At 58.7% G+C, this 12,224-nt stretch overlaps 1 protein-coding gene across 1 annotated transcript in view; it reads left to right on the forward strand.

Moving 5' to 3' along the window:
• TSPAN11 (tetraspanin 11) overlaps nucleotides 1-12,224 on the forward strand; it is a 65,041-nt gene that overhangs the window by 36,668 nt on the left and 16,149 nt on the right. Inside the window, 1 exon segment of the mRNA XM_007469515.1 lies at nucleotides 2,748-2,939. Within this exon segment, the coding sequence (XP_007469577.1) occupies nucleotides 2,748-2,939 (192 nt within the window).

Below are 12,224 nucleotides of genomic sequence, written 5' to 3' on the forward strand. Positions count from 1 at the left end.
GGAGAGATTCCCGCACAGAGGATTGGTGCCGACCAGCACTCACCAGCCCGAGAGGCTTTTCTTCTCCCCCACCCGGCGGGGGGGGGGGGGGGGGGGGGGGGGGGGGGGGGGGGGGGGAGCAGTCCTGAGCTGGGCCAAGGGCCTCCAGGCCGCGGCCTCAGGGGAGGATGTTCTTGGGACCCTGCTGGGGGAGGGGACAGGACTGACGCCTGTTGACTAGGAAACTACGCGGTGGTTCTCAACTGGAACCACCTGGGAACTTAGTGAAGGATCCAGGCCTGATCCCACCCCCCGAAATCCAGTCACCTTGGTGATGTGCGGAGGTCTCTGTGTGGTGGTGCGGCCCAGCTGAGAAGCACTGCCTTAGAGGGTGCAAGGTGGGGGGGCCCCAGAGACGTCTACACCAGGGTCATTGTGAGATGCAAGATGAGGCCTCAGCCCCCGAAGCTGAGCGCATTATTTTACGTGGATGGCGTTTCTCTGGGCAAAGCGTCCCAAGCTTTTTATCAGATTCTCAGTGGGTTCCATGTCCCGCAGCAGATTAGGTGTCCCCAGTGCTGTCCACACGTACCCCTTTGGGTGGTTCCAGATCCGATGCTAAGCCTGTGGGGTTGACAAGCCTAATGGATGATGTGCCTATTTCTATAAAGACACTACAAAGGTTAGCGTCAAAAGTTAGATCCACTCAGTGTGGTCACGTTGACTATTTCATGCTGCTCAGAATCTCTTCTTGGTACTACCACGTGCCTTTGACTAATAAAAAATGAGAAATGAACTATTACTTAATGCACTGTGTTTGATAGGCAGAAACCCTTCAAAACATAAGACCCGTGGGAAAAAGTAATCAAAGGGGCCCTTGGTGGTTATAGGCTGGGAACCACTGGCCTAACACGTCCACCTTGTTTGAGAGATGAAGAAACTGAGTCCCAGAGAGGTTAAGGGACCATCTTTAGGTCACACAGCCAGTTATGCACAGTTGAGACCCTCTCTCAAGCCTCCTGGGCATGCTGTAGGGGCAGAAAGAATATGTGATGAATATTTTGCTGGAAACCCTCACTTGACACAATCCTGTTGACCCAGATGGAGGAAATTCCTCACTGGTCCCGGAGGTGATGTGGCCAGAGGTAGCCCACGCTCCTAAGAATTAGAAAGCCTGTTGTAGTCCAGGATTTCATCCAGCCTAAGATACCATCACTTGTAAGATACACCATTGTTTTCTGTACCGCAAGGCAAGAGTGTGGCCAAGCGTGGTTGTAAGATGCCATCAACCATAAGATGTGTCTGGTTTTGGAGATGTTAAAATGGGGGAAAAAATATGTGCCGTGGAATCAAAGGAGGTGGATTCCATTTGGAGCCGTGCGACGTCCTTCCACCTGGTTCTCTTACCCGCTAGAGGTGCTAAGGGGGATGAAACGCCCCTTAAAAGAAACCAGATGTATCTAAAAAGCAGGAGTGAGTAGGGGAGCAGGCCCAGCCCAGTGTGTGTGATCCCAGGACAGAGTCCCACACTGGCCCTCAGCAGACCTGGGTTTGCATCTCAATCTCGAAACTCTGGGTGGGTTTCTGGGGGGCCGGGGGGGGGCACGTGTGCAGGAGGGTGTCCTCTCCAGCACGCTCTATTCTCTCCAGCCTCCATTTCTTCATATGCAAAAGAGAAAATGCCTGCTCCCACCTGCCAGCCCTAAGCCTCCTGAACTATTGTGAAGCTCGGAAGAGGCGCCTGGTGCAGCCTCGTTGCTAAGGAGCTTCTGTCTGCGCCTCTGAGGTCTGCGAACGGCAGGCGGGTTAAACAGAGTCATCGGGGCAGTGGGACCGAGCCCACTGGGGCTGCCCACCTTCAGCCACACTCAGGACCCCCTGAGGGAGCAGCAGCCCCCATCCTCAGATGAGGCAGGGAAGCTGGGGGCCAGACGGACATCTGCCTTCCCAGGAGCAGGTGGCAGATCTGGTCACAGGTGCCGGGGTCCTGCCCCCCCGCAAACCCTGGGCCGACACCCCTGCTGTTCACCATCTGGCACCTCGGGGACACACAGACACATACTTTGCCCAGGATCACAGCCACAGAAAGGGTCATTCAGCCTCACTGCAGAAGGAACAGGGCAGCTGTATTTCCCAGTGTCCCTTCCTGGGATCAGGGCCGAAAGGGATCAGACGGTCAGCAAAGAGGACACCTCCCCCCCGCTCAGTGTCCTGCCGTCCCAGAGCGACTCCAGCTCCACTGTGGAGCGTGTGTCCCTTCTTTTGAGGGGGCAGCTCTGCTGAGCTGCAGACCCGGGCTCCGAGCTGGGGCTGGCCCTGCCCTGTGTCGCCCCGCAGAGGCGGCCCTCGGGCAGCTCCCCTTCCTCTGTTGGCCTCGTCCTCTGTCTGTAGAGCAGAGATGAGAAGCCCAGTCGCGCTTCCCCCACAGGCGATGAGAAGAGGGCTTGTGCAAGTGGCCCGCCAGGGATGCAAGCCTCCCCGGCGCTCGGGGTTGGGGGTGGGGACGGCGGGAGGGGGTCCCCACAACTGGAGTGTCCCTGCCTCATGACGGGGACGCACGGGCATCGTGGTGGGAAGCACGGGACTGGGAGTCAGACCTGGACCCAAACTCTGTCCCTGCCTCTCCCCTCGACCATGGGTAAGCCTCTGTTTCCCCATCTACAAAATGGGCAGCCAGACACTTCCCACGGGCTTCTCAAAGGACCAAATGAGATGATGCACGAGAAGGGCCTCGTAGGCGGTGGGTGCTCAGACCCGGTGTCCCGCAGATGGGGGGTGCCGCGGTCATGGCCGTGGGCGTCTGGACCCTGGTGGATAAGAGCGGCTACCTCGGCGTCCTGGCCTCCAGCACCTTTGCCGCGTCCGCCTACATCCTCATCTTCGCGGGCACGCTCGTCATGGTGACCGGCTTCCTGGGCTTCAGTGCCGTCATCCGCGAGGACAGGAGCTGCCTCTCTGCGGTGAGTGTCTGCCTGGCCCTGCCCAGCGCCGTGGGCAGAGGGAGGGCCACCTGCCCCGGGCTTCTGAGATCCTGGGGACCTGACCAGGCTCCTCACTGAGAGCCCCACCCGGTGACGCTGGCCTTGGTCTTGGAGGCCTTGGGAAGGCTGCCATGGTCTCCAGGTGCTTGGGACCTAAGCCAGGAGGGCACCTCGGAGGTGGCGGCAGCACTGCTCCTCCCCTTTTTTCTCCTCCTCCCCCCCCTCCTCTTCCTCTGTCCAGATTTTATCACGGTGATTTTCAAAAGTAGGCAAAAATGAAAAGAACGTTACCATGAAGCTCCAGGTCATCACCCAGACTCACTGCCACCATCTCAGAGCCAATCCTGTCCATCTGCACCCTCCCCCGCTCCCCGCCCCACCCAAGACCCCAGACATCATGTCACCTGTAAAAATTTCAGGGTGTACCTCAAAGACGTAAGGATCCTTTTTTTAAAAGAGGTAATGACAAGATCATTATCACACCTAAAAACAATTAACAGTCATTCCTTGATATCATGAAATAACCAGGCAATTCCAAATTTCCCCGATTGACCCGTAAGCTGTTCTTTTTTTGCAATTTATTTGAATCAGAATCTAAACTTGTAAGGTCTGTGTATTAGAGTTGGTCAATTTGTCTCCCAAGTCACTTCTAGTCTCTAAGCTCCCCATCAATCTCTCTCTGTTTTTTTTCCTTGCAATTTACCTGTTGAAGGAACCAGGTCATTTGTGCTTTACTCTCTCCCAGTCTGGGCTTTCTGATACCTTTGCTGGTCATGTTCTCGTAGTTGGGTGTAGAAGCTTGATCAGACTCAGGTGTGATTGTTTGGGCAGGTGTTTCATGGGTGAGGTGAGCAGGACAGGCTCCGCGTCGGACGCCCACCTGGAAAGCTGAGAGGACACCCACACCCCACCTCTGGCTCCAAGTGTCAGGAAAGGAAGGGCTGCACTCGAGGGGGCAGAAGCCAGAGTCCCGCTCAGGACTCCCAGACCCTCCCTCCCTCCTGGGCACCTGTTGCCAGGGCAGGCTCCCTGGGGCCCGGGTGGCATCTCCCCCTTCATCTCCCCAGCGACAAGCCCAGTGCGGGCAGGGTAGGCTACAAAACATCCGGACTCAGAAAGGAAGGGCCGGGGCTAGATTCAATCAGGTTGAGCCTGAAAAGGCTGTGGGAAGAAGCCTTGAGGGCTATGCCCTCCCTGCCCCGCTTCCCGTGCCCATCACTGACGTGGCAGCCTCGGCCCCCCGCGTCTGACCGGAGAGAGGAGGGTCCGGAGGGGCCGAGCCCCACTGCCTCTTGCGCCAGCCGTGACCTAGCTTTTAGCTCTGGAGGCGGCAGCACCTGTGCCCAGGCTCAGCGGGACAGCCCTCCCCTGCCTAGCAAAAGTCCTTAGCTCTGCTGAGGGTCGCCCAGAGCAGGGTGCGGGCCGCGTGGATGGTGGGGGGGTGAAGGCCCACGGGGACCAGCCACCAGAGCGTGGCTTTGACTTGAGCTGTCCTTCCAGCCGTGGGACAGGGGTGCCCTGAGCCAGCCTGTCCCTGCCAACCGTCCCCAACTCCTGAGTCCTGGTGAGCCTGCTGACACCCTTGATCGGACTGGTGTGAGCTGGATGAAGACACGAGACATGACTGAGGGACCGGGCCTGTGGTATAGCTCGTGGTGAGGGGCAGGGAGGTCCAACCCTCTGGGACCGAGGCTTACAGGGACCGGGGCTGCTGGGCCCGGAGAGGGCCCGTCCCCTGTGTCATCCGTGACCCGCTTTGCCCTGCTCAGCCCTGGTCCTGCGGGAAGCAGGGCCTTCGCCTTGGCCTCTGGTCTCGGGCTGAGCCCTCTGGCCTGGGAGGCAAGCGGCCGGCCCTCCTTCCCACCCAGAGCCCTCCCTCTTGGTTCTTAAGGAGTCCTGTGGCCCGTGGTCCCCTGCAGCCTGGGAAACAGCCCCCTGCTTTCCGCCGGGGCGCGATTATAACACAATGGGCTTGGATCACGGAGTGCCCCCTTCCTCTAAAAGCAGCCCTGCAGAGTCACAAGCGTCGTGACCTCTGTGTGTGCCAGGCCGTGCTGAACGCTCAGGCGTGTTAGTTCCTTTGATCCTCATGCGAGCCCCACGTTTTGGAGGCGAGGAAGGCGGGGTTAGAGAGGTTAAGGCATCAGGTCTGGGTCACACTGCTGGCGGGTGGCCGTCCCTGGGCCCCTGCTCCCACCCGCCGCTCAGCACAGCCTCTAGAAGGTGCCGTTCACCCCCAGGTGAGAAAGCTGGCCTGGGAGACATGGGGCCAGCGCAGGCCAGGGCTGCCTTGTGAATGCTGCTCTGTTAGAATCACCTCCGCGTCACCTGGGGAGGCCAAGCGTGATGGAGGGAAGCCGAGCGGGACGGCGAGTGCAGAGACACCGTCTCCCGAGTCTGTGGACACCTGCGCAGAGCGGCTGCCCTCAGAAGTCTGGGGGTGCAAGAGTGACTCCCGCGGGGCCCAGCTAGGCCCCAGGGCAGGAGACGGGGTGGGCTGGAACCCTAGATGCCCTTGCCCTCATTATAGTGCAGAAATAACTGTGCACGGTCAGAACTCATCCGGGCTAGAAGGGAACCCAAGGGCCACCGAGTCCAACACTCCATCCAAGGGGCTGCAGGACCCCGGGGAGAGTGGGGGTCACCCAGATGTTAATGGGGGTGCTCAGCGTTAGCGGCCTTTTTGGAGGCTCTCAAACCATAAGCTCTTTTCCCCTGGCGTCTCGGAGACCAGAGGAGAGCCGAGGGGTCTGTAACTGGCAGCTGTCTGCCCGCCCGGCCTCCCCTTCCTACACGATCCATCCGCGAGACATGTCCGCGGACATATCCAGGCCGAGCCATTATGAAAACACGTCTGCAGCCTCCCCAGTCGCAGCCTGACCGTCACTTGGCCTGGGGACCACCCCTGTGCCCGGGGCCGGGCAGAGACCGTGCGAAGACTTCGGAAGGCCAGGGGCTCGGTCTGGCCTGTGGGCCGGGAGCACACCTCTTGCTCCAGGCTTCTGAACTTCAGAGGGTCGACAAACAGGTGGGCCTGCTTGTCTCCCTGGGCCTGGAGGCAGGGCTGGGGGGCGCAGGGGCTGCTGGACAGGCAGGTGTGAGATGCCGCCCTTCTCCTCAGCCCCACTTGACCCTCCTGCCCGCGTCCACTTCTATCCCGCCCAGAACTGATGAGCTCTCTGCCCCGACGTCGTTGACCAGACACGTCAGAGAGGCGCCAACTTGAAAGTGAGGTCAGGACAGAGTGCGTGTGTGGACACGCACACACAGCCACCCGCCGCCAGGAGCGAGGGGATGGGGGCTGACAGACAGCAAACCTCGAAGCCCAGCATCGTCTTCCTTTGCTTTTCCCCGCCCAACCCCTGAAAAAACCAAAGACAGACCAGGTCCAAGGACCTGGTCCTTACAGGTGAGGGGGGCACAGGTGAGGGGGCGGATCCTGAGGAATCCACATCCTGGCCCGCTGGCCTCTGAATTACTGAGCATTTGAATGTTTAAGCCAGGAAGACGTCTGGAAGACGGCTGGAAGACTTTTCTTGGGTTAACACAAAGTAGGAATTTTAAAACCCATGCTCCCACTTAGAGGCAAGAGGGATACTTAAGTCAGTTTAAAAGTGTTCTGTGGTTCCTGGAGCTCCTTCCTTCCTGTCTCGTTTCTTTCTTCCCCGTCCGTGTCTACCTTCCTTTTGAAATCTTTAATCAGCTAAATGGACAAATGCAGTGAGGGTAGCTCTATACAGAGCGCTCCCTAAAGAGGAAAGGGGACGATGAAAGACCAGGCATCTGAATGATGGGCATCCACCCTGGATTAGGAGGAGGGAGGGGCTTGACATCAAAAGTTCCCTGAGAGCTGCCTGGTGAGGGCAGTTCAGCTCCCTCGGGGCCGGGGCCGGCGTCCGTCCTGGCCCGAGCCCTTCCCCCAGCACATCTGCAGCCCCTCAGACTCACTTTCTCAAGAAGCAAATGTTCATCGGGGACAGGAATAGCACATCTTCGCCGGGGCTGAAATGATGACCAGCGCGGAGCCAGAAATCTGCAAGGGGGAAAGGGAACAGGGTTTAAATTATTCACACCAGGTCTTTTTTAGCAGGCTGCGTGAGAGAGCCAGATAATTCAGGCCGTCTCAGCCCAAGGCCGATGACCAGCACAGATGTCACCCTGATCCAAAGAAAGGGATATTTGTAGAGTTTGGAATATGGGCTCTGAACACTTTTTTATATCTTCAGCCAAATGAAGATTAGGATAGATGGTTCAGGCTCGACTGGTCTTTGTCAGGGGTTCTTTTCTATTTAGGGGATGGACTCAAAGGAGGGAGTTGTGGAAACAGTTTCTGAAAATGAGGGGACCCCAAGTTGCAACACTTCCATCAGATACATCCGGACTTGGATAACCAAAGGAGGAAGGACTGCGGCTGAAAAGCAGTTCGTAGTGCATCCTGCCTGGCCTGCTCCGGGACCTCTGGGAAGTCACCCGGCCACCTCCCGGCCACTGTGGTATCCCCATCCCCATTCAGGGGTGAGGAGTGAGGAGGGGAACGAGGCAGTATTTTAGCTCTTAGGAAACGAGTCACCACATTATATAAAGATCATAAAGTGTGGCTATAATTATCACTTGCATCACCATCACCAGCTCCTTTGAGAAGAAGCCTAAATAAACGGAGTTATTCTTAGGCCCGTGACTCCCAGGGTCCCCACAGCTTGCTGGGCCACTGTCTCTGCAGAAGCAGGGGATGCAGGCGGCATGGAGGGTGCCCGGGTCCCCTCGCCCAGGCCTTGGACCGTGTCCTCCCCGGGCTGGTTCCTCACCCACATGTTACTTTGCCGGGGCCCTACCAGCCACCCAGCCGGGTGGTCACAGCCTCGTCTGTTGGTGGTACTCTGACCTTTGAGTCACTGCCCACGTGCGTCAAAGGAATGGGTCCTGCAGCCAAGGCCTGGGGAACCCCAGCTCCGCCCCATCCGAGGAGAGGGCCTCTCCTCATCCGCTTGGCGTGGGCAGGAGGACCCTCTCCAGGCTCCTGGGGAAGCAGGTACAGATAACCTCGAGCCGTCCTGGAGATGCTGCACGAGAGCCCCCGCGGTCACGCAGCCCGCTCTCCCAGCAGGCGCCTGGCACACCTAGGCGGATGAGGCCCTGGGCTGCGTGTGGCTGCCTCATGGATGTGGCCCCTTCCTCTCAGGGCCCCGCAGATCCTTCCCCTCAGCCTCCTTCTTGCTGGCCTTACTTGGTTCAGGGGCTGCGCAGAAAGGGCTGCCAGGCGGCTGATGAGTGAACTCCCCACCCTCTCCTCAGCCGCAGAGAAACAGACTTGTCTGAGGTCACGTGGCCCTCCCCCCAGCTTGGTCCAGGCCCTTCCACTGTCCCAGCCGGCACGGTCCCCTTTTCCTGGACACCTCCAACACAGGGAGTGGGCACGCACCTTCTCGTGACTCGGGGCCCGTCGTTGGCATCCCAGGTGTAAAGGGAAGCAAGGAGGTGAGAACTGGGGACAAGTTACCCAGCTGCCTGCCACCTGGTCCACTGGGAAGTGGAGGGCAGGCTGCAGGGCGCTGCGGGGTGCAGGGGTCGGCTGTGCACCAAGGAAGTGCTTCAGCTGGGCTGGAGATGAGTCTAACTCAGCTATGTGTGAGTGGGTGATCACCCCGCAGTGGGGGCCGAGCGGGTCTCGGAGCAGACTGACCTCGGAGAGGCAGAGTGTGTGTGGGTGTCTGTGTCCCTTTGCGTCTGTGTGCCTGTGTCTGTACTGTGCGTTGCAGGAGGGCAGGGATGGTTGGTAAACGGCACCTATTTGCGTCCCAAACCCCCGGGTTGACTGAGGGAGTATCCTCTGCCTTTCCATCATTCGGCTTCCTGCTTCCTTTCCTCAGCAGAGTCTGGGTTTAACCACGTCACCGGGAGGGGACGTGCTCTGGTCCCTGTCGCCTAGCTGGGCACAGTCAGTGCCCTGATCACTGAGCCCTTCAACGAAGGAGATCCTCAGAGCAGGAGATCTGGACGGCAGATAGTCCGGCAACAAATACTAGAGGCCCCGGGTGTATGCAGACGTTTTTCCTTCCCAGTATCATTTCACTCCTTTTTACGTTAACGTTAAAACAAACCCTATGCCACAGGCACGCGCCCAGCAAGGAAGGCCTGGCGAGGGCTGGCAGCCAGGGAGAGCTGACTGGAGAGGACAGGCTCCCCCCCCCAGCCCCCGTGTAGGCAGCTGGCAAGGTGGTTGAGAGCAGTGAGTGTTGCCGCTCTACTCTGACGGGGCTCCTGGAAGGACGTGGCTGGCGGGGGCAGGTGGGCACTTCCCCCGCTTTGCTTTGGCCCTGCAGAGCTGGCCTCAGCTCCCGTCCGGCCAGCATGAGCCACGGGTGCAGGCAGGGGGCGGGACCCACCTTCCTTCCTATCAGTGAGGTGAGTGCGCCGGTGGCTCCGAACCTCTTGGCAGTGGTAGCAGCGCATCGCAGACTTGGGGCTGCAGGCCCCCTCTGCCACTGGGACCAGGACGGGAGTGGTGGCTGGACAGCTGTCTGGACATGCTGCTCTCATGTCGGGTCCCGGCACTGGCCTTGGGACACGGGGTGCCCTCTTCCATCTCACCATACATCACACGGAGGCTTTAGGGGTGCTTAGAATCAATGGAGCATAAGAGCAGGAAACAGAGAGATGGCAGTCAAATGTCATCTTTATTCCTAGTGAAGCTGATGGGAGTGTGTGTCTTTACACCTGTGTCCAGAAGCCTTAGCAACTCCAGCTCTGGGGAGACATGTGTACACGCCTAAGAAGGGTATCACTCAACCCACTGTGTGGTGGCGAGCAGAGAATGTGGCATCCGGAGGACAGACTGTCCCCAAGGGGAGGGAGGGAGGCCCGCTAGCCAAACAGACTGGAGTAGCCGTGAGTAAGGATGGAGGGAGAATCCGGGTGTCCTTCTAGATGTCCCTGCAGGGAGGCGGGAGGCCAGGACAGAGGAGGCTTGGTCCTGACTGCACAGACCGATGCAGCTGCGGCACCAAGACATTCTTCCCATCTTAGCCCCACATTTTATGCAGACGGCCCAGAGAAGGTGAGGGACTCCCCCAGGGTCACACAGCATCTTGTCCCAGAGGCCAGACTCCCAGGCCAGGGCGCCTTGTGTGACGTCACTCTCTTCTCTGACCAGCAACCTTCAGGGCTCAAAACCCACCTTTTCCTGGGCGGCAGCAGATGTAACTGATCCCCGCTTGCTTGTAGGAGCAAATCTACAAGGGGCAGTTTTTACAGCCAGCCACCTTCCGCCACCTTCTCTCCAGTTTTCCGCAACTCACTCTCCAAGTTACACTGATGGGCCTGCCTAACTCATCCGCCTCGACAAGCATCTCCAGACTTCCTGCCCTTCTGGGCATAAGGCAGGGCGGGTATGGTGGGCAGGGGAGAGGACGCGGAAGGGACTAAAACCCTGTCTTGGCTTGGAGGCTAGCAGGGAATACGAGACACCCGTGTGAAAGGACAGAGGACCGTGTGGGTGGTTGACATTCCCTATTGGCTTGATCAGAGCCCCTGACCTCTCTGAGCCCCCAGACTTTTCCTAACCTCCAGGCTCGGCAGGAACTCTACTCAGCCTCCCTTTCCCCCAGTAGCTAACTCTGTCCTAGAACGACCACTGCTGGGGACCCCGGCACCCGTCCCACCCTGGGGTCCCTGCCACCTGCTTCGTGCTACCCCAGCCCTTTGCACAATCTCATCTGTGCCGGCGTGAGCACAGCTGCCCGCAGGCTATATGACGTCTCTCCAGGGCCCGTGAGAAGTCAGCCCCAAGGAACACCCAGGCCCTTTCAGGGGACTCGCAGGAGGCGGCAGTGGGTGACTTCCCCCCTCCCCAGCCCAAATCCATCAGGCGGTGGCATCCCCCAAGTCCCTGGGCCCCTGACGTCCAGGGGAGCCTCTGCTCCTCAACCCCCAGCCAGGCGCTGCCATCCGCTCTGCACCCTGCTCTCTCCGCCCACACAGCTGAACTCTTAGCAGTCCTCGCCTGAAATCCAGTGGATGCCTGGCTTTGGCTTGTGGTTCTGGAAATGTGTTCTCCTCACCTTGGGACCCCCAACATTTTGGCTCGGCCATTGGACGGCCTCAGCTGCATCCTCTCAATGTGTCCCTCGAAAGCCTCCTGCCTCCGCACGGCCCATCTGCTCCCTCCTCTGCCCTCTTCCAACTGCCCCTCCCTCTGTGGACCGGCTCTCGTCTCCCCAGCCCCCCGTCGTCTGCTCGGCTCCCAGCCCCTTGGGCCAGCACACAATACTGTATTAGCATCAGACATGGGCCAGAGCACACACCCTGGCATCCTTTAGAGCAGCCCAGAGCTGAAGTCGCCATGGCTGGACGGCCTGGGCTGGGAGCCCTGGGCTGGGCCAGGAGGGTAGATAGAGGTCACCTTCATCCTTCCAGCAGTGACATCTTGTTACTGGAATGGCTCAAGGCTCCAAGGCTCTTTTCTGCACGAACAGGCGGGCAGCTGCGCCCTGAGCCCTGACAGCCTCCAGCCGGCGGTTAATTACCAGAAAATCACACGCCCTGAGGTCACTGCCGTTTAAGCATCTGGCTCCGCCTTTTCCGGTGCGGCCCCTCTGGCTGCTGCGAGCTCCCTGACCCTCCCACGGCTGTGATCAGCTCACACCGCCAAGCGGGGGGCTGCAGGCCAGCTCTAGTCCCCGTGGCTCAGTCTCGGCTGCAGCCTGACTCCTCTCTCACAACCTCCCTGAGGGTAGGCCGGCTCCCCCACCCCAGCCCTGCCTGCCTGGACACAGCCTGGTTTCCAGCCGCGCCTTGGTTTCCATCGCTAATCATGCAGAATGCAGAGCGGACAGAGGAGAAAAGCTTCGGCCAAGCTCCCTTCTTTGTGATAGAATCAACCCCGCGGAGAAATTCCGGAAGTCCAGTCGTATGAAGTTCTTAAAATTTACCTCAAGGGTGGCACCAGCTGGGCCAAGCTGTCTGGTCTTGCGGGCACCAGTGAATCTGCCCCAGAAACCATATCTCGGCTTGGCCCCGTGCAGAGTAAATCCATCTGAAGACTCACCTTCTAATTAATCACCTTAATGTCACAATGAGGAATATTTCTGCATGGGTCCTGCAGAGCCTCTTATTAAAGAAAGTATCGGTTTAGTTCAGAGAGTCCTGTGCTGTTTCAGCTTCGTTTGGGATCTGTAGCATTAGAAAATATCCAACTTTGCTACCAGTTCAAACTGTTCCATTAGAGAATTAAAGGGGAAAAAAAAAAAAAAAAAAAAAAAAAAACTT

This window comes from Lipotes vexillifer, unplaced genomic scaffold (genome assembly GCF_000442215.2).
Source record: "Lipotes vexillifer unplaced genomic scaffold, Lipotes_vexillifer_v1.1 scaffold395, whole genome shotgun sequence".
Taxonomy (NCBI): Eukaryota; Metazoa; Chordata; class Mammalia; order Artiodactyla; family Lipotidae; genus Lipotes; species Lipotes vexillifer.